The 23,447-nt window shown below is 49.3% G+C and overlaps 1 protein-coding gene across 3 annotated transcripts in view; it reads right to left on the bottom strand.

The window, feature by feature from the left end:
• The window catches only part of LOC146036342 (putative HLA class I histocompatibility antigen, alpha chain H), a 405,284-nt gene that overhangs the window by 23,197 nt on the left and 358,640 nt on the right, over positions 1-23,447 (bottom strand). For all 3 annotated transcript variants that reach the window (XM_083160299.1, XM_083160297.1, XM_083160298.1), the window contains 2 exons: positions 10,288-10,560; positions 9,222-9,320 (listed from right to left, as the gene is read on the bottom strand). In XM_083160299.1, coding sequence (XP_083016425.1) covers positions 9,222-9,320; positions 10,288-10,560 — 372 coding nt within the window. The remainder of the gene's footprint in view (positions 1-9,221; positions 9,321-10,287; positions 10,561-23,447) is intronic.

Below are 23,447 nucleotides of genomic sequence, written 5' to 3' on the forward strand. Positions count from 1 at the left end.
CTGCCCCGTATATATATAACACATGGTGGGGATAGAAGCCATGACCTCAGTGCTGTGAGGCAGTAATGTAACCATTACACCGTCCGTACTGCCCTGTATATATAACACATGGTGGGGATAGAACCCATGACCTCAGCGCTGTGACGTAGTAATGCTATAACCATTACACCATCCGTACTGCCCCGTATATATAACACATGGTGGGGATAGAACCCATGACCTCAGCGCTGTGACGTAGTAATGCTATAACCATTACACCGTCCGTACTGCCCTGTATATATAACACATGGTGGGGATAGAACCTATTACCTCAGCGCTGTGACGTAGTAATGCTATAACCATTACACCGTCCGTACTGCCCCGTATATATAACACATGGTGGGGATAGAACCCATGACCTCAGCGCTGTGAGGCAGTAATGCTAACCATTACACCGTCCGTACTGCCCCGTATATATAACACATGGTGGGGATAGAACCCATGACCTCAGAGCTGTGACGTAGTAATGCTATAACCATTACACCGTCCGTACTGCCCTGTATATATAACACATGGTGGGGATAGAACCTATGACCTCAGCGCTGTGACGTAGTAATGCTAACCATTACACCATCCGTACTGCACCGTATATATAACACATGGTGGGGATAGAACCTATTACCTCAGCGCTGTGAGGCAGTAATGTAACCATTACACCGTCCATACTGCCCCGTATATATAACACATGGTGGGGATAGAACCCATGACCTCAGTGCTGTGAGACAGTAATGTAACCATTACACCGTCCGTACTGCCCTGTATATATAACACATGGTGGGGATAGAACCCATGACCTCAGTGCTGTGAGACAGTAATGCTAACCATTACACCGTCTGTACTGCCCGGTATATATAACACATGGTGGGGATAGAACCCATGACCTTAGTGCTGTGAGGCAGTAATGTAACCATTACACCATCCGTACTGCCCCAATATATAACACATGGTGGGAATAGAACCTATGACCTCAGCGCTGTGACGTAGTAATGCTAACCATGACACCATCCGTACTACCCTGTATATATAACACATGGTGGGGATAGAACCCATGACCTCAGTGCTGTGAGGCAGTAATGTAACCATTACACCATCCGTACTGCCCCGTATATATAACACATGGTGGGGATAGAACCCATGACCTCAGTGCTGTGAGGCAGTAATGTAACCATTACACCATCCGTACTGCCCCGTATATATAACACATGGTGGGGATAGAACCCATGACCTCAGTGCTGTGAGGCAGTAATACTAACCATTACACCATCCATACTGCCCCGTATATATAACACATGGTGGGAATAGAACCTATGACCTCAGTGCTGTGAGGCAGTAATGCTCACCACTACACCGTCCGTGCTGCCCTGTATATATAACACATGGTGGGGATAGAACTCATGACCTCAGCGCTGTGAGGCAGTAATGCTAACCATTACACCATCCGTACTGCCCCGTATATATAACACATGGTGGGGATAGAACCTATTACCTCAGCGCTGTGAGGCAGTAATGTAACCATTACACCGTCCATACTGCCCCGTATATATAACACATGGTGGGGATAGAACCCATGACCTCAGTGCTGTGAGGCAGTAATGTAACCATTACACCATCCGTACTGCCCCATATATATAACACATGGTGGGGATAGAACCCATGACCTCAGTGCTGTGAGGCAGTAATACTAACCATTACACCATCCATACTGCCCCGTATATATAACACATGGTGGGAATAGAACCTATGACCTCAGTGCTGTGAGGCAGTAATGCTCACCACTACACTGTCCGTGCTGCCCTGTATATATAACACATGGTGGGGATAGAACTCATGACCTCAGCGCTGTGAGGCAGTAATGCTAACCATTACACCATCCGTACTGCCCCGTATATATAACACATGGGGCGGTATTCAATGTCCTGAATCGCTGGTTACAGTGATTCAGATTTAACATTCGCCTGCCAATCGCCGGTTTTTAGCAGTGAATCGCCATGCATGGGGATTCGTGGGGAGTCGCCAAGTCACCCTATTCAACGTGGCTGAGAATCGCCGGCCCTAACGGCGATTCTCAGCCATACCGGCGTTTCCCTACACAGCCTCATTAATGTAGTCAGTTGTTTAAAAAATCGCAGATAAATGCTAGAAACAAGCAAATTACCCTGGACAAACGCTTCCCATACAGCAGACGGCAAACGCTGGGAAATCTGGTCAAAGGGCAAACGAAGGAGTGAGGTGGGGAGGAGAATCATGGGTAAGTGAGGTGCACCATGGGTAAGAACAGTGCTTTGTGGGAGAAAAAAAAAATACCTGAAAAAATTAAATATATATTTGTATAGCACTTCTACGACCATGACATCACACAAGGGCAGCAAATAATAATACATTAGACTTGCATAGTTAAATAGAGCACTTAAAACCAATTATTTCACATGTTCCTATAAAAGTTCACCATAAAAAGATGACGAGGGGCACTCGGAGAGGAACGGCGATATGAAAGAAGAAAAAGGAATCGCCAACTTCACATTGAATACACTTTTGGCGATTCCCCTCAACTACCGTCGATTCCCCAGGAAAAATCCTATACACAAAAAACGGCGATTTGTACAGGAAAACATTTGGCGATTGCAGCTTCATTCACCGGTCGTCAACGGCGATTCTAGCTCATTGAATACGGTGATTCGCATTTGGAGCTCCAAAAATCACCGTCAGCCACGAAAAAACCCCGGAATCGCCATAAAACTTGGCGATTCCGGCTCATTGAATACCGCCCATGGTGGGGATAGAACCCATGACCTCAGTGCTGTGAGGCAGTAATGCTAACCATTACACCGTCCGTACTGCCCCGTATATATAACACATGGTGGGAATAGAACCCATGACCTCAGCGCTGTGAGGCAGTAATGTAACCATTACACCATCCGTACTGCCCCGTATATATAACACATGGTGGGGATAGAACCCATGACCTCAGTGCTGTGAGGCAGTAATGTAACCATTACACCATCCGTACTGCCCGTATATATAACACATGGTGGGGATAGAACCCATGACCTCAGTGCTGTGAGGCAGTAATACTAACCATTACACCATCCATACTGCCCCGTATATATAACACATGGTGGGAATAGAACCTATGACCTCAGTGCTGTGAGGCAGTAATGCTCACCACTACACCGTCCGTGCTGCCCTGTATATATAACACATGGTGGGGATAGAACTCATGACCTCAGCGCTGTGAGGCAGTAATGCTAACCATTACACCATCCGTACTGCCCCGTATATATAACACATGGTGGGGATAGAACCCATGACCTCAGTGCTGTGAGGCAGTAATGCTAACCATTACACCGTCCGTACTTCCTCGTATATATAACACATGGTGGGGATAGAACCCATGACCTCAGCGCTGTGAGGCAGTAATGTAACCATTACACCATCCGTACTGCCCCGTATATATAACACATGGTGGGGATAGAACCCATGACCTCAGTGCTGTGAGGCAGTAATGCTAACCACTACACCGTCCATACTGCCCCGTATATATAACACATGGTGGGGATAGAACCCATGACCTCAGTGCTGTGAGGCAGTAATGCTAACCATTACACCGTCCGTACTGCCCCGTATATATAACACATGGTGGGAATAGAACCCATGACCTCAGCGCTGTGAGGCAGTAATGCTAACCATTACACCATCCGTACTGATCCGTATATATAACACATGGTGGGGATAGAACCCATGACCTCAGTGCTGTGAGGCAGTAATGTAACCAGTACACCATCCATACTGCCCCGTATATATAACACATGGTGGGGATAGAACCCATGACCTCAGCGCTGTGAGGCAGTAATGCTATAACCATTACACCATCCGTACTGCCCCGTATATATAACACATGGTGGGGATATAACCCATGACCTCAGTGCTGTGACGCAGTAATGCTAACCATTACACCGTCCGTACTGCCCCGTATATATAACACATGGTGGGGATAGAACCCATGACCTCAATGCTGTGAGGCAGTAATGTAACCATTACACCATCCGTACTGCCCCGTATATATAACACATGGTGGGGATAGAACCCATGAACTCAGTGCTGTGAGGCAGTAATGCTATAACCATTACACCGTCCGTACTGCCCTGTATATATAACACATGGTGGGGATAGAACCCATGACCTCAGTGCTGTGAGGCAGTAATGTAACCATTACACCATCCGTGCTGCCCCGTATATATAACACATGGTGGGGATAGAACCCATGACCTCAGTGCTGTGAGGCAGTAACGCTAACCATTACACCATCCGTACTGCCCAGTATATATAACACATGGTGGGGATAGAACCCATGACCTCAGCGCTGTGACGTAGTAATGCTAACCATTACACCATCCGTACTGCCCCGTATATATAACACATGGTGGGGATAGAACCCATGACCTCAGCGCTGTGACGTAGTAATGCTAACCATTACACCGTCCGTACTGCCCTGTATATATAACACATGGTGGGGATAGAACCCATGACCTCAGCGCTGTGACGTAGTAATGCTAACCATTACACCATCCGTGCTGCCCCGTATATATAACACATGGTGGGAATAGAACCCATGACCTCAGTGCTGTGAGGCAGTAATGTAACCATTACACCATCCGAGCTGCCCAGTATATATAACACATGGTGGGAATGGAACCCATGACCTCAGTGCCGTGAGGCAGTAATGTAACCATTACACCGTCCGTACTGCCCCGTATATATAACACATGGTGGGGATGGAACCCATGACCTCAGCGCTGTGAGGCAGTAATGTAACCATTACACCGTCCGTACTGCCCCATATATATAACACATGGTGGGAATGGAACCCATGACCTCAGTGCTGTGAGGCAGTAATGTAACCATTACACCATCTGTACTGCCGCGTATATATAACACATGGTGGGGATAGAACCCATGACCTCAGCGCTGTGACGTAGTAATGCTATAACCATTACACCATCCGTACTGCCCCGTATATATAACACATGGTGGGGATAGAACCCATGACCTCAGCGCTGTGACGTAATAATGCTAACCATTACACCATCCGTGTATGCAATCATCTATGAACAATACACACTCCCGAGGGACGATAACGAGGGTTTCTGTCACCTGTACATGCAGCTCAGTTTTGGCTATGTTGGTCACAACAAGCTGCACATTACTAGGCTCATACTAGATCGTTCATCATCCGGCATATCGCTCAGTGTGATGCACAATATCGTTTGTCCAGGACACCGGAAAGTTCAAGGGAAATTGTTCAGTAATATAGTTCACTGAACACATTGTCTGGTGTGTATGGGTCATAACCCTGATCCCCATATCTCTAGTGTATGGGTGTGCCCCTGACAGACATGTGTGTGTGACTGTATCCTCCCCCGGGGAGATCAGATTTACACCCCCTAACAAATATATCTGCGGCTGTATTCTCCCCTGGGGAGATCACAGTTACACCCCTGACATATATATCTGCGGCTGTATCCTCCCCTGGGGAGATCACAGTTACTCTCCTGACAGATATATTCTGCGGCTGTATCCTCCCCTGGGGAGATCACAGTTACACCCCTGACAGATATAGCTGCGGCTGTATCCTCCCCTGGGGAGATCACAGTTACACCCCTGACATATATATCTGCGGCTGTATCCTCCCCTGGGGAGATCACAGTTACACCCCTGACATATATATCTGCGGCTGTATCCTCCTCTGGGGAGATCACAGTTACACCCCTGACATATATATCTGCGGCTGTATCCTCCCCTGGGGAGATCACAGTTACTCTCCTGACATATATATCTGCGGCTGTATCCTCCCCTGGGGAGATCACAGTTACTCTCCTGACAGATATATCTGCGGCTGTATCCTCCCCTGGGGAGATCACAGTTACACCCCTGACAGATATATCTGCGGCTGTATCCTCCCCTGGGGAGATCACAGTTACACCCCTGACAGATATATCTGTGGCTGTATCCTCCCCTGGGGAGATCACAGTTACACCTCTGACATATATATCTGCGGCTGTATCCTCCCCTGGGGAGATCACAGTTACTCCCCTGACAGATATATCTGCGGCTGTATCCTCCCCTGGGGAGATCACAGTTACTCTCCTGACAGATATATCTGCGGCTGTATCATCCCCTGGGGAGATCACAGTTACACCCCCTGACAGATATATCTGCGGCTGTATCCTCCTCTGGGGAGATCACAGTTACACCCCTGATAGATATATCTGCGGCTGTATCCTCCCCTGGGGAGATCACAGTTACACCCCTGACATATATATCTGCGGCTGTAGCCTCCCCTGGGGAGATCACAGTTACACCCCTGACATATATATCTGCGGCTGTATCCTCCCCTGGGGAGATCACAGTTACACCCCTGACAGATATATCTGTGGCTGTATCCTCCTCTGGGGAGATCACAGTTACACCCCTGACAGATATATCTGCGGCTGTATCCTCCCCTGGGGAGATCACAGTTACACCCCTGACAGGCATATCTGCGGCTGTATCCTCCTCTGGGGAGATCACAGTTACACCCCTGACAGATATATCTGCGGCTGTATCCTCCCCTGGGGAGATCACAGTTACACCCCTGACAGATATATCTGCGGCTGTATCCTCCCCTGGGGAGATCACAGTTACACCCCTGACATATATATCTGCGGCTGTATCCTCCCCTGGGGAGATCACAGTTACACCCCTGACATATATATCTGCGGCTGTAGCCTCCCCTGGGGAGATCACAGTTACTCTCCTGACATATATATCTGCGGCTGTATCCTCCCCTGGGGAGATCACAGTTACTCTCCTGACAGATATATCTGCGGCTGTATCATCCCCTGGGGAGATCACAGTTACACCCCTGACAGATATATCTGCGGCTGTATCCTCCTCTGGGGAGATCACAGTTACACCCCTGACAGATATATCTGCGGCTGTATCCTCCCCTGGGGAGATCACAGTTACACCGCTGACATATATATCTGCAGCTGTAGCTTCCCCTGGGGAGATCACAGTTACACCCCTGACAGATATATCTGCAGCTGTATCCTCCCCTAGGGAGATCACAGGTACACCCTTGACAGATATATCTGTGGCTATATCCTCCCCTGGTGAGATCACAGTTACACCCCTGACAGATATATCTGCGGCTGTATCCTCCCCTGGGGAGATCACAGTTACACCCCTGACAGATATATCTGCGGCTGTATCCTCCCCTGGGGAGATCCCAGTTACACCCCTGACATATATATCTGCGGCTGTAGCCTCCCCTGGGGAGATCCCAGTTACACCCCTGACATATATATCTGCGGCTGTATCCTCCCCTGGGGAGATCACAGTTACTCTCCTGACAGATATATCTGCGGCTGTAGCCTCCCCTGGGGAGATCACAGTTACACCCCTGACATATATATCTGCGGCTGTATCCTCCCCTGGGGAGATCACAGTTACTCTCCTGACAGATATATCTGCGGCTGTATCCTCCCCTGGGGAGATCACAGTTACTCTCCTGACAAATATATCTGCGGCTGTATCCTCCCCTGGGGAGATCACAGTTACACCCCTGACATGCATATCTGCGGCTGTATCCTCCTCTGGGGAGATCACAGTTACACCCCTGACAGATATATCTGCGGCTGTATCCTCCCCTGGGGAGATCACAGAGTACTCTTTACCTAGATGGGCGCCCGCGATTGAAATCGCGGGCGTCGGGGGTAAAAATCGCGGTCATCGCGGGTAAATCGCGGGTACATAAAAATCTGCGACCCGCGATGACCGCGATTTTCCCATAGGGAACAATGTTAAAAAGGTTGATTGATCGCGATTTGCATGTAAAATGCCTCAATGCCCGCGATTTGCCCATAGGAATCAATGTTAAATGGGCTACAGAGCCCAAATAGCCACAATTAACCCTTAAATGTCCCCCCAAATTTTTAACGCCACCCCACGATCCACGCCAACCCGAAGCGTGGCGAGCGCAGCGAGCCCCGCGAGGGGACGCGGATACCTTCACAGGTAGACGCGTCCCCTCGCGGGCTTCACAGGTGTCCGCGTCGCCACGGACACCTGTGAAGCCCGCGAGGGGACGCGTATAACTGTGAAGGTATCCGCGTCCCCTCGCGGGGCTCGCTGCGCTCGCCACGCTTCGGGCTCGGTGGCTCGCTGCGCTCGCCATACTATTCTATTCTCACTCCACGCCCTAGTGGATAGTAGGGCATGAAAAGGTCGAAGGACGCGTACCGCCGCCCCTCGCGGGCTCGCTGCGCTCGCCACGCTTCGGGTTGGCGTGGATCGTGGGGTGGCGTTAAATATTTGGGGGGACATTTAAGGGTTAATTGTGCTTATTTGGCCTCTGTGGCCCATTTAACATTGATTCCTATGGCCAAATCGGGTCCATTGAGGCATTTAACAGTAAAATCGTGTCCATCGGGCCTTTTAACATTGATTCCTATGGCAAATCGGGAGCATCGCGTCGCGGGCATCGCGGGTACATTTATGGCCGGCCGCGACCGACACGATTTCCATGTTTAACATGGGTTTCAATGGGAAATCGCGGGCATCGCGTCGGTCGCGTCGCGGCCAGACATAAATGTACCCGCGATCACCACGACGGGCGCCCATCTAAGTAAAGAGTACCGATCACAGTTACACCCCTGACAGATATATCTGCAGCTGTATCCTCCCCTAGGGAGATCACAGTTACACCCTTGACAGATATATCTGCGGCTATATCCTCCCCTGGTGAGATCACAGTTACATCCCTGACAGGCATATCTGCGGCTGTATCCTCCCCTGGGGAGATCACAGTTACACCCCTCACAGATATATCTGCGGCTGTATCCTCCCCTGGGAGATGACAGTTACACCCCTGACAGATATATCTGCGGCTGTATCCTCCCCTGGGAGATGACAGTTACACCCCTGACAGATATATCTGCGGCTCTATCCTCCCCTGGGGAGATCACAGTTACATGAATGTGACTGTACTTTGCAGACTGGGAGATGAGGTGTGGGATGCAGGTAAGAATACAGGTACACCACAATATATAGTAACACAAGAAAAGCCCCATCTGTGTGGAATGTAGAAACATGAGAAATAATCCAGCCTGACATAGTAACAGCGCTGTAACCATGACACTTACTCTTGTATATAAGAACTGCAGCAATGATAAGTGCGAGAACAGCGAGGCCTCCGATGGCCGCACCAATGATCACCCCGACTGAGGGGCCACTCCTAGGCTCTGAGAGAAATACAAAAGAAAATATGGATATTCGTCATACTGTACCCATGTTATACATCCCACAATTTACTCTTACCCAAGTCCTGAGTCACCAGGAGACACTACACTGACCATAGTTGTGAGGCACCGTTTGACGCCACATTGACCATAGCCCTGAGGCACCGGGAGACACCACACTGACCATAGTCCTGAGGTACCGTGTGACACCACACTGACCATAGTCCTGAGGCACCACGTGACACCACATTGACCATAGTCCTGAGGCACCGTGTGACACTACAGTGACCATAGTCCTGAGGCACTGTGTAACACCACACTGACCATATTTCTGAGACACCCTGTGACACCAGACTGACCATAGTCCTGAGGCACCTATGTGTGACACTACACTGACCATAGTCCTGAGGCACCATGTGACACTACACTGACCATAGTCCTGAGGCACCATGTGACACTACACTGACCATAATTCTGAGGCACTGTGTGACACCACACTGACCATAGTCCTGAGGCACTGTGTGACACCACACTGACCATAGTCCTGAGGCACTGTGTGACACTACACTGACCATAGTCCTGAGGCACCGTGTGACACTACACTGACCATAGTCCTGAGGCACCGTGTGGCACCACACTGGCCATAGTCCTGAGGCACCGTGTGACACCACACTGGCCATAGTCCTGAGGCACCGTGTGGCACCACACTGGTCATAGTCCTGAGGCACCATGTGACACTACACTGACCATAGTCCTGAGGCACCATGTGACACCACACTGACCATAGTCCTGAGGCACCATGTGGCACCACACTGGCCATAGTCCTGAGGCACCGTGTGACACCACACTGACCATAGTCCTGAGGCACTGTGTGACACCACACTGACCATAATTCTGAGGCACCATGTGGCACCACACTGACCATAGTCCTGAGGCACTATGTGACACCCCTAATACACATGACACTCACCCCACTTCACGCTGAGTATCTTCTCCAGGCTGCTGTGCTCCACATGGCAGGAGTAACGCTCCTCCTCCCCGGCCGGCACTTCCACAGTGACTCTTTTCTGATAAGTCCCGTCAGGATGGGGGAGGATCCGACTGGCCTCATCAGAAAGAACCTCGTCCTGCTCATCCCTCATCCACTTCACATCCACAGCTCGGGGGTGAAACCCGTACACCTGACAGTGAAGCTTTGTGACCTCGCCTGACCGGTGACCTGTGACCTTCACCTCTGGGGCAACTGAGAAGAGAGAGCGAGGAAATGGTCACTACAAGTACCAGCACAACCACTGGCACATGTACTGCACAGGAATAACACTAATACTTTGTATAATGCAAACAATTATCACATAGAGGCCCAGTTACCAATGATCACGTCTCTAATGTGATGTAGGGGTGATATTGGCCTCCCAGGATCACATTGCAGAATGCAGTAATATTAGGAGTATGGATCACCCGGCACCGGCTGGGACAGGGGCTGTGTAAGGAGACCATCCCTGAGATGTGCTCAGTGTGGTGCCCGGGCCTCTGCACATGTGCGGTCAGTGTTACCACCATGCACAGCAACAATGTCCAGTGGTGGGGTCCAAGAAGTGCAGCCCATAGGCTACAATGGGCTACTATAATCTGAGGATTGCAGTAGCAGCAGGGACAGTGTACAGCAGCATTCATGGTATTACTACATCTGGCAGCAACTAATCCCCCACAGGCACATACAGTATGGGGGACGTGTTATTGGCAGGAATGGAGCAATCACAGCAAGTAGATACTGCAGACACTGGGCGGTATTCAATGTCCTGAATCGCTGGTTACAGTGATTCAGATTTAACATTCGCCTGCCAATCGCCGGTTTTTAGCAGTGAATCGCCATGCATGGGGATTCGTGGGGAGTCGCCAAGTCACCCTATTCAACGTGGCTGAGAATCGCCGGCCCTAACGGCGATTCTCAGCCATACCGGCGTTTCCCTACACAGCCTCATTAATGTAGTCAGTTGTTTAAAAAATCGCAGATAAATGCTAGAAACAAGCAAATTACCCTGGACAAACGCTTCCCATACAGCAGACGGCAAACGCTGGGAAATCTGGTCAAAGGGCAAACGAAGGAGTGAGGTGGGGAGGAGAATCATGGGTAAGTGAGGTGCACCATGGGTAAGAACAGTGCTTTGTGGGAGAAAAAAAAAATACCTGAAAAAATTAAATATATATTTGTATAGCACTTCTACGACCATGACATCACACAAGGGCAGCAAATAATAATACATTAGACTTGCATAGTTAAATAGAGCACTTAAAACCAATTATTTCACATGTTCCTATAAAAGTTCACCATAAAAAGATGACGAGGGGCACTCGGAGAGGAACGGCGATATGAAAGAAGAAAAAGGAATCGCCAACTTCACATTGAATACACTTTTGGCGATTCCCCTCAACTACCGTCGATTCCCCAGGAAAAATCCTATACACAAAAAACGGCGATTTGTACAGGAAAACATTTGGCGATTGCAGCTTCATTCACCGGTCGTCAACGGCGATTCTAGCTCATTGAATACGGTGATTCGCATTTGGAGCTCCAAAAATCACCGTCAGCCACGAAAAAACCCCGGAATCGCCATAAAACTTGGCGATTCCGGCTCATTGAATACCGCCCATTGTGATACCTTATTCCTACATCAGAGGGATACTTCATATATGTGATGTAAGGGGCCCCTGATATAGAGAACACCGGCCCCAGACTGGTCAGTACAGGGCCAATCCCACTATGAGGATGGGTAATAGCCGTACTTATAGTGCACGGTCATTCATGGCCTGATGTTATATGTAAGGGGCCCCTGATATAGGGAACACCAGCCCCAGACTGGTCAGTACAGGGCCAATCCCACTATGAGGATGGGTAATAGCCCTACTTATAGTGCAGTCATTCATGGCCTGATGTTATATGTAAGGGGCCCCTGATATAGGGAACACCAGCCCCAGACTGGTCAGTACAGGGCCAATCCCACTATGAGGATGGGTAATAGCCCTACTTATAGTGCAGTCATTCATGGCCTGATGTTATATGTAAGGGGCCCCTGATATAGGGCACCAGCACCAGACTGGTCAGCACAGGGCCAATCCCAGTATGAGGATGGGTAATAGCCCTACTTATAGTGCAGTCATTCATGGCCTGATGTTATATGTAAGGGGCCCCTGATATAGGGAACACCAGCCCCAGACTGGTCAGTACAGAGCCAATCCCACTATGAGGATGGGTAATAGCCCCTACTTATAGTGTAGTCATTCATGGCCTGATGTTATATGTAAGGGGCCCCTGATATAGAGAACACCGGCCCCAGACTGGTCAGTACAGGGCCAATCCCACTATGAGGATAGGTAATAGCCCTACTTATAGTGCAGTCATTCATGGCCTGATGTTATATGTAAGGGGCCCCTGATATAGGGAACACCAGCACCAGACTGGTCAGTACAGGGCCAATCCCACTATGAGGATAGGTAATAGCCCTACTTATAGTGCAGTCATTCATGGCCTGATGTTATATGTAAGGGGCCCCTGATATAGAGAATACCGGCCCCAGACTTGTCAGTACAGGGCCAATCCCACTATGAGGATGGGTAATAGCCCTACTTATAGTGCAGTCATTCATGGCCTGATGTTATATGTAAGGGGCCCCTGATATAGGGAACACCAGCCCCAGACTGGTCAGTACAGGGCCAATCCCACTATGAGGATGGGTAATAGCCCTACTTATAGTGCAGTCATTCATGGCCTGATGTTATATGTAAGGGGCCCCTGATATAGGGAACACCAGCCCCAGACTGGTCAGTACAGGGCCAATCCCACTATGAGGATGGGTCATGGCCTGATGTTATATGTAAGGGACCCCTGATATAGGGAACATCAGCCCCAGACTGGTCAGCACAGGGCCAATCCCACTATGAGGCTGGGTAATAGCCCCTACTTATAGTGCAGTCATTCATGGCCTGATGTTATATGTAAGGGGCCCCTGATATAGGGAACACCGGCCCCAGACTGGTCAGTACAGGGCCAATCCCACTATGAGGATGGGTAATAGCCCCTACTTATAGTGCAGTCATTCATGGCCTGATGTTATATGTAAGGGGCCCCTGATATAGGGAACACCGGCCCCAGACTGGTCAGTACAGGGCCAATCCCACTATGAGGATGGGTAATAGCCCTACTTATAGTGCAGTCATTCATGGCCTGATGTTATATGTACGGGGCCCCTGATATAGGGAACACCGGCCCCAGACTGGTCAGTACAGGGCCAATCCCACTATGAGGATGGGTAATAGTCCTACTTATAGTGCAGTCATTCATGGCCTGATGTTATATGTAAGGGGCCCCTGATATAGGGAACACCAGCCCCCGACTGGTCAGTACAGGGCCAATCCCACTATGAGGATGGGTAATAGCCCTACTTATAGTGCAGTCATTCATGGCCTGATGTTATATGTAAGGGGCCCCTGATATAGGGAACACCAGCCCCAGACTGGTCAGTACAGGGCCAATCCCACTATGAGGATGGGTAATAGCCCTTCTTATAGTACAGTCATTCATGGCCTGATGTTATATGTAAGGGGCCACTGATATAGAGAACACCGGCCCCAGACTGGTCAGTACAGGGCCAATCCCACTATGAGGATGGGTAATAGCCCTACTTATAGTACAGTCATTCATGGCCTGATGTTATATGTAAGGGGCCCCTGATACAGGGAACACCGGCCCCAGACTGGTCAGTACAGGGCCAATCCCACTATGAGAATGGTAATATCCCTACTTATAGTGCAGTCATTCATGGCCTGATGTTATATGTAAGGGGCCCCTGATATAGGGAACACCTGCCCCAGACTGGTCAGTACCAGGCCAATCCCACTATGAGGATGGGTAATAGCCCCTACTTATAGTGTAGTCATTCATGGCCTGATGTTATATGTAAGGGGCCCCTGATATAGGGAACACCAGCCCCTGACTGGTCAGTACAGGGCCAATCCCACTATGAGGATGGGTAATAGCCCTATTTATAGTGCAGTCATTCATGGCCTGATGTTATATGTAAGGGGCCCCTGATATAGAGAACCCCGGCCCCAGACTGGTCAGTACAGGGCCAATCCCTTTTGGACACCCCTTGTTTAATGTAATGAGACACATGAGGATATGACCAGTATAACTGATAGGGATGTATGATGGGGTGTAATATAAATGTGATACAGGTATATACAGTGTATATAATGTGTGGTGTCACCTCTCTTCCCCAGATCCTCTCTCCCATTGTTACACCACTGAGTACAGGACAGTATAATGTAATGAGACACATGAGGAAATGACCAGTATAACTGATAGGGATGTATGATGGGTGTAATATAAATGTGATACAGGTATATAGATACAGTGTATATAATGTGTGGTGTCACCTCTCTTCCCCAGATCCTCTCTCCCATTGTTACACCACTGAGTACAGGACAGTATAATGTAATGTGACACATGAGGAAATGACAAGTATAACTGATAGGGATGTATGATGGGGTGTAATATAAATGTGATACAGGTATATACAGTGTATATAATGTGTGGTGTCACCTCTCTTCCCCAGATCCTCTCTCCCATTGTTACACCACTGAGTACAGGACAGTATAATGTAATGAGACACATGAGGATATAACCAGTATAACTGATAGGGATGTATGATGGGTGTAATATAAAGGTGATACAGGTATATAGATGCAGTGTATATAATGTGTGGTGTCACCTCTCTACCCCAGATCCTCTCTCCCATTGTTACACCACTGAGTACAGGACAGTATAATGTAATGAGACACATGAGGATATGACCAGTATAACTGATAGGGATGTATGATGGGTGTAATATAAATGTGATACAGGTATATAGATACAGTGTATATAATGTGTGGTGTCACCTCTCTTCCCCAGATCCTCTCCCCCATTGTTACACCACTGAGTACAGGACAGTATAATGTAATGAGACACATGAGGATATGACCAGTATAACTGATAGGGATGTATGATGGGTGTAATATAAATGTGATACAGGTATATACAGTGTATATAATGTGTGGTGTCACCTCTCTTCCCCAGATCCCCTCTCCCATTGTTACACCACTGAGTACAGGACAGTATAATGTAATGAGACACATGAGGAAATGACCAGTATAACTGATAGGGATGTAAGATGGGTGTAATATAAATGTGATACAGGTATATACAGTGTATATAATGTGTGGTGTCACCTCTCTTCCCCAGATCCTCTCTCCCATTGTTACACCACTGAGTACAGGACAGTATAATGTAATGAGACACATGAGGAAATGACCAGTATAACTGATAGGGATGTATGATGGGTGTAATATAAATGTGACACAGGTATATACAGTGTATATAATGTGTGATGTCACCTCTCTTCCCCAGATCCTCTCTCCCATTGTTACACCACTGAGTACAGGACAGTATAATGTAATGAGACACATGAGGAAATGACCAGTATAACTGATAGGGATGTATGATGGGTGTAATATAAATGTGACACAGGTATATACAGTGTATATAATGTGTGATGTCACCTCTCTTCCCCAGATCCTCTCTCCCATTGTTACACCACTGAGTACAGGACAGTATAATGTAATGAGACACATGAGGATATGACCAGTATAACTGATATGGATGTATGATAGGTGTAATATAAATGTGATACAGGTATATAGATACAGTGTATATAATGTGTGATGTCACCTCTCTTCCCCAGATCCTCTCTCCCATTGTTACACCACTGAGTACAGGACAGTATAATGTAATGAGACACATGAGGAAATGACCAGTACAACTGATAGGGATGTATGATGGGTGTAATATAAATGTGAAACAGGTGTATACAGTGTATATAATGTGTGGCGTCACCTCTCTTCCCCAGATCCTCTCTCCCATTGTTACACCACTGAGTACAGGACAGTATAATGTTATGAGACACATGAGGAAATGACCAGTACAACTGATAGGGATGTATGATAGGTGTAATATAAATGTGATACAGGTATATACAGTGTATATAATGTGTGGTGTCACCTCTCTTTCCCAGATCCTCTCTCCCATTGTTACACCACTGAGCACAGGACAGTATAATGTAATGAGACACATGAGGATATGACCAGTATAACTGATAGGGATGTATGATGGGGTGTAATATAAATGTGATACAGGTATATACAGTGTATATAATGTGTGGTGTCACCTCTCTTCCCCAGATCCTCTCTCCCATTGTTACACCACTGAGTACAGGACAGTATAATGTAATGAGACACATGAGGAAATGACAAGTATAACTGATAGGGATGTATGATGGGTGTAATATAAAGGTGATACAGGTATATAGATGCAGTGTATATAATGTGTGGTGTCACCTCTCTTCCCCAGATCCTCTCTCCCATTGTTACACCACTGAGTACAGGACAGTATAATGTAATGAGACACATGAGGAAATGACCAGTATAACTGATAGGGATGTATGATGGGTGTAATATAAATGTGATACAGGTATATACAGTGTATATAATGTGTGGTGTCACCTCTCTTCCCCAGATCCTCTCTCCCATTGTTACACCACTGAAGACAGGACAGTATAATGTAATGAGACACATGAGGAAATGACCAGTATCACTGATAGGGATGTATGATGGGTGTAATATAAATGTGATACAGGTATATAGATACAGTGTATATAATGTGTGGGGTCACCTCTCTTCCCCAGATCCCCTCTCCCATTGTTACACCACTGAGTACAGGACAGTATAATGTAATGAGACACATGAGGAAATGACCAGTATAACTGATAGGGATGTATGATGGGTGTAATATAAATGTGATACAGGTATATACAGTGTATATAATGTGTGGTGTCACCTCTCTTCCCCAGATCCTCTCTCCCATTGTTACACCACTGAGTACAGGACAGTATAATGTTATGAGACACATGAGGAAATGACCAGTACAACTGATAGGGATGTATGATGGGTGTAATATAAATGTGATACAGGTGTATACAGTGTATATAATGTGTGGTGTCACCTCTCCCCAGATCCTCTCTCCCATTGTTACACCACTGAGTACAGGACAGTATAATGTAATGAGACACATGAGGAAATTACCAGTATAACTGATAGGGATGTATGATGTGGTGTAATATAAATGTGATACAGGTATATAGATACAGTGTATATAATGTGTGGTGTCACCTCTCTTCCCCAGATCCTCTCTCCCATTGTTACACCACTGAGTACAGGACAGTATAATGTAATGAGACACATGAGGATATGACCAGTATAACTGATAGGGATGTATGATGGGTGTAATATAAATGTGATACAGGTATATACAGTGTATATAATGTGTGGTGCCACCTCTCTTCCCCAGATCCTCTCTCCCATTGTTACACCACTGAGTACAGGACAGTATAATGTAATGAGACACATGAGGAGATGACCAGTATAACTGATAGTGATGTATGATGGGTGTAATATAAATGTGATACAGGTATATACAGTGTATATAATGTGTGGTGTCACCTCTCTTCCCCAGATCCTCTCTCCCATTGTTACACCACTGAGTACAGGACAGTATAATGTAATGAGACACATGAGGATATGATCAGTATAACTGATAGGGATGTATGATGGGGTGTAATATAAATGTGATACAGGTATATACAGTGTATATAATGTGTGGTGTCACCTTTCTTCCCCAGATCCTCTCTCCCATTGTTACACCACTGAGTACAGGACAGTATAATGTAATGAGACACATGAGGATATGACCAGTATAACTGATAGGGATGTATGATGGGTGTAATATAAATGTGATACAGGTATATACAGTGTATATAATGTGTGGTGTCACCTCTCTTCCCCAGATCCTCTCTCCCATTGTTACACACTGAGTACAGGACAGTATAATGTAATGAGACACATGAGGAAATGACCAGTATAACTGATAGGGATGTATGATGGGTGTAATATAAATGTGATACAGGTATATACAGTGTATATAATGTGTGGTGTCACCTCTCTTCCCCAGATCCTCTCTCCCATTGTTACACACTGAGTACAGGACAGTATAATGTAATGAGACACATGAGGATATGACCAGTATAACTGATAGGGATGTATGATGGGTGTAATATAAATGTGATACAGGTATATACAGTGTATATAATGTGTGGTGTCACCTCTCTTCCCCAGATCCTCTCTCCCATTGTTACACCACTGAGTACAGGAAAGTATAATGTAATGAGACACATGAGGAAATGACCAGTATAACTGATAGGGATGTATGATGGGTGTAATATAAATGTGATACAGGTATATACAGTGTATATAATGTGTGGTGTCACCTCTCTTCCCCAGATCCTCTCTCCCATTGTTACATCACTGAGTACAGGACAGTATAATGTAATGAGACACATGAGGAAATGACCAGTATAACTGATAGGGATGTATGATGGGTGTAATATAAATGTGATACAGGTATATACAGTGTATATAATGTGTGATGTCACCTCTCCTCCCCAGATCCTCTCTCCCATTGTTACACCACTGAGTACAGGACAGTATAATGTAATGAGACACATGAGGAAATGACCAGTATAACTGATAGGGATGTATGATGGGTGTAATATAAATGTGATACAGGTATATACAGTGTATATAATGTGTGGTGTCACCTCTCTTCCCCAGATCCTCTCTCCCATTGTTACACCACTGAGTACAGGACAGTATTGTAATACCCATTCATATATATCTCTTATATATTTAGCCAGATCTGTCACTCAACCCCTGTGGAGAACGTTCCTGTGTAGAACAGTTTCACTTTCATGTGTCTGACGTTCCACCCCCTTGACATCACCTCCCCCCACCCAGCCAGGGCTACAGTACACGCCCACCATTACTCCACAGCCACCATCCACCATTACTCCTGCACATCCCTACCCTCTGCCAGGACCCCCGCGACCCCCCTCCCGCGATTCGCGGGACCCCCCGCGACCCCCCCCTCCCGCGATTTGCGGGACCCCCCCGCGACCCCCCCTCCCGCGAATTGCGGGACCCCCGCGACCCCCCTCCCGCGATTCGCGGGACCCCCGCGACCCCCCCTCTCGCGATTCGAGGGACCCCCGCGCCCCCCCTCCCGCGATTCGCGGGACCCCCGCGACCCCCCCTCCCGCGATTCGCGGGACCACCGCGACCCCCCCTCCCGCGATTTGCGGGACCCCCGTGACCCCCCCCCTCCCGCCATTCGCGGGACCCCGCACCCCCCCTCCCGCGATTCGCGGGACCCCCGCTTTCCACCCTCCCGCCAGTTGCGGGACCCCCGCGACCCCCCCTCCCGTGATTCGCGGGACCCCCACGAACCCCCCCTCCCGCGATTCGCGGGACCCGCGTGACCCCCCTCCCGCGATTCGCGGGACCCCCACGACCACCCCGGTATCCGGACTATTGTTAGACAGCACTTACATAGACAGCCATTACATCGACACCATTAGTTCGACAGCTCAATAGGTCGACATGGTTTTAGGTCGACATACCATTAGGTCGACATGTCATTATGTCATTATGTCGACAGCTCATTAGGTCGACAGCTCATTAGGTCGACATGTTTTTAGGTCGACACTGCCATTAGGTCGACAGTGTCTATGTCGACAGTCAAAAGGTTTTTTCACTGTTTATTGAGCCGACATGTGCCGACAGGCGGTATTTCATGCCCTACTATCCACTAGGGCGTGGTGGGAGAATAAAATAGTGTGCCGAGCGCAGCGAGGCACCGTGCCCGAAGCATAGCGAGCGGCTGCGGTACACTTCAAACTGTGTCCATGTCGACTGTGTCGACATTTCGGCCAAAAAAAAAAACAGTGAAAAAACCATGTCGACCTTTTGACTGTCGACATAGACTCTGTCGACCTAATGGCAGTGTCGACCTAAAAACATGTCGACCTAATGAGCTGTCGACCTAATGAGCTGTCGACATAATGACATGTCGACCTAATGTTATGTCGACCTAAAACCATGTCGACCTATTGAGCTGTCGAACTAATGGTGTCGATGTAATGGCTGTCGATGTAAGTGCTGTCTAATATCCGTCCCAGACCCGACCACCCCCTCCCGCGATTCGCTGGACCTCCGCGACCACCCCCTCCTGCGAAACGCGGGCCCCCCGCGACCCTCCCGCAAATCGCGGGACCCCAGCGACCCCTCCCTCCCGCGATCCCCCTCTCGCGATTCGCAGGACCCCTGCATCCTCCCCTCCCGCGATTCGCCGGACCCCTGCGACCCCCCCTCCCGGCATTAAAAGGGCCCCCCGTGACCCCCCCTCCCGCGATTCACGGCACACCCCCCCTACTGTGATTTGCGACCCCCCTCCCGCATTTTGCACCGCCCCCTCCCGCGATTCACGGAACCCCCCGTAGCGCACCCTCCCGCGATTTGCGGGCCCTCTCGGCACTTCTCGCAATTTGCGACCGCCCCCTAATTCACACATTCGGGGACCCCACCTCCCGCGATTCATGCCCCCCTCACGCAATTCACGGCACCCCCCACACCCCCCTTCCTGCAAATCGCAACCCCCCACGACCCCCCCTCCCGCGATTCACGAAACCCCCCGTAGCGCCCCCCTCCCGCGATTTGCGGGCTCCCTCGGCACCTCTCGCGATTTGCCACCGCCCCGTAATTCACACATTCGGGGACCCCCCCCTCCCGCGATTCATGCCCTCCTCACGCAATTCACGGCACACCCCATACCCCCTTCCTGCGATTCGGAACCCCCCACGACCCCCCCTCCCGCGATTCATGCCCCCTCCCGCGATTCACGGACCCCCGCACCACCCCCCTGCGCCCACCCTCCCTTGATTCACGCCCCCCTCATGCAATTCACAGCAACCCCCCACACCCCCCCTCCTGCGATTCGCAGCCCCCCCACGACCACCCCCTCCTGCGATTCATGACCCCTCCCGTGATTCACGGACCCCCGCACCACCCCCCCTTGACTCACGGCACCCCACGCGCCCCTCCCGCAATTCACGGACCTCCGCAACCCCCCCTCCCGCAATTCACTAACCCCGACAACCCCCCTCCCGCAATTTGCGGACCCCCCTTCCCACGATTCAAGACCCCCCGCGCCCCCGCCCGCTAACCGCGGATCCCCACACACCACCCCCCCTTCCCGCAATTTGCAGACCCCCCAGACCCCCTTCCGGCAATTCCACCCCCCAGCGGACCACCGTGGCCCCCGCTCCCGCATTTCACGTACCCCCGTGACAATGGGGGATCCTGTACCACCACAAGCAGGTACCGCCCCTAGGTGGGAAATCCGGCCGTGGCTGCCGCACTGCAGGTTTCCCCACTGCCCTCTGCACCAGCGCCACAACTTTTATCAATGTCTTGCCCACATACCACTATTATACAGCCTCCTGCTCTCATGCACGCTCACTCCCTCCCAGTGGGAGGAGACGCTCACCCACTGCCGGGAGCTGCATACTGTCCCCCACCCTCCTCCAGTTCTAGGGATGCCCATCGACCATCAATGATTTTCAAATAATCGATGGTTTATGGCCGATGTTGAATACTTTTGCCATCAATGTGGGAGGACACTGCCCTGCCTCCTGTTCTCCTGCCCCGTAACTTCCGCCAGTGGAGACCCGCTCACCCTGTGTTGCCCACATTCCCCTATCATGCTTTACCGCCCAGCCTCCTGCTCTCATGCACCCTAACTCCCACCCAGTCGGAGGAGACACTGACTCCTGTATTTCTGTGCTGCCACGCTGGACCCTCACCCACTGGCAGAAGCTGCACAGTGTCCACCACCCTCCTTAGTCCCCCGTATGCCCACACACCCCTATCACTACCCAGCTTCCTGCTCTCCTGAACCGTAACTTCCACCACTGGGTAATCGCTGACGCTGTGTTGCCCACATACCCCTATCATGCCTCATATCCCAGCCTCCTGCTCTCATGCACCCTAACTCCCACCCAGTAGGAGGAGACACTGACTCAGGGCCACCGTCCGGTACTCCTGTGCTGCCACGCTGGACCCTCACCCACTGCCAGAAGCTGCAATACAGGGCATCTTTCATACAATTCTAACCATATTTCTCACAATACAAATGTTCACAAATTAAGGGGCGTAGCCCCTTACGCCGGTGTGAAGAGCGCCCGTAGGGCGCGATGAATCACCTAGTATTTAAGTAAAAGAGAATTGTACAAATGGTTAATGTTGTACTAGTAAGATGTATACAAATATAGTAGAAATGTAGTAGTGGAGTAAGTTGCCTTGGACTTTAATGGAGGACATAAAATAGTTGTGTGTGAGGAAGAGACTGCAGGTGTATATGCCTCCTCACCGAGGAAATACTGGAAGGGTTAATATAACCCAAATGGATTAACATAATCCAAAAGGACTAGTAGGATCTTTTTGCTGGAGATTGATATGTGCGAAAGAGAGAATTTCTCTAATAAAGGAGCTAAATGCAGAGTAAAAAGGGAACATCCCTTACTACTGGACAAATGGAATAGTCTACTCTAGGGCAGATCTTGGCAGACTGTACCATTATCCCTGCTTTTGGGGGAGAGACTTAATAGTGATTATTGTATGCCCACCTATGGGTTAAATAAAGTTGGGGTGCGCGTGTGCCCTGGGGAGCAGTTGCCCGCTCAAATGGAATGCATATAAGGGAGAGCGGAGAGAGTTGTTGGGAAGCCTGAGGAGATTTTGTCTGACTGCAGAGCTACGCAGCAGGGAGGGCGGACAGCGTGACTGGGGGAGAGAGCAGCGTGGATACCTGAGACGGAGTTCAGTGTGCAGCTCCGGCTCCCACAGCGGTTGATAGTTTGCTCCAGACGGGCAGACAGACTCCGGCAGCGTCATCAGGAGGCGGCGCCATTTGGTGACAGATCAGAAGGCCGGCTGCATCTCCGTCCTATGAGAGGCGGCGCCATCTTGAGGGCGGAAAAGGAGGCGGCGTTGATAAATGACAGCCAGCTAAGGGGATTGGTGAGTGTATAACCAGCCCCTTCACAGCCTAGAACAGCCACTGGACATCCCCCATCAGTGAAAAGTACA

This window comes from Crinia signifera, chromosome 9 (assembly GCF_055691185.1).
Source record: "Crinia signifera chromosome 9, ASM5569118v1, whole genome shotgun sequence".
Classification (NCBI taxonomy): Eukaryota; Metazoa; Chordata; class Amphibia; order Anura; family Myobatrachidae; genus Crinia; species Crinia signifera.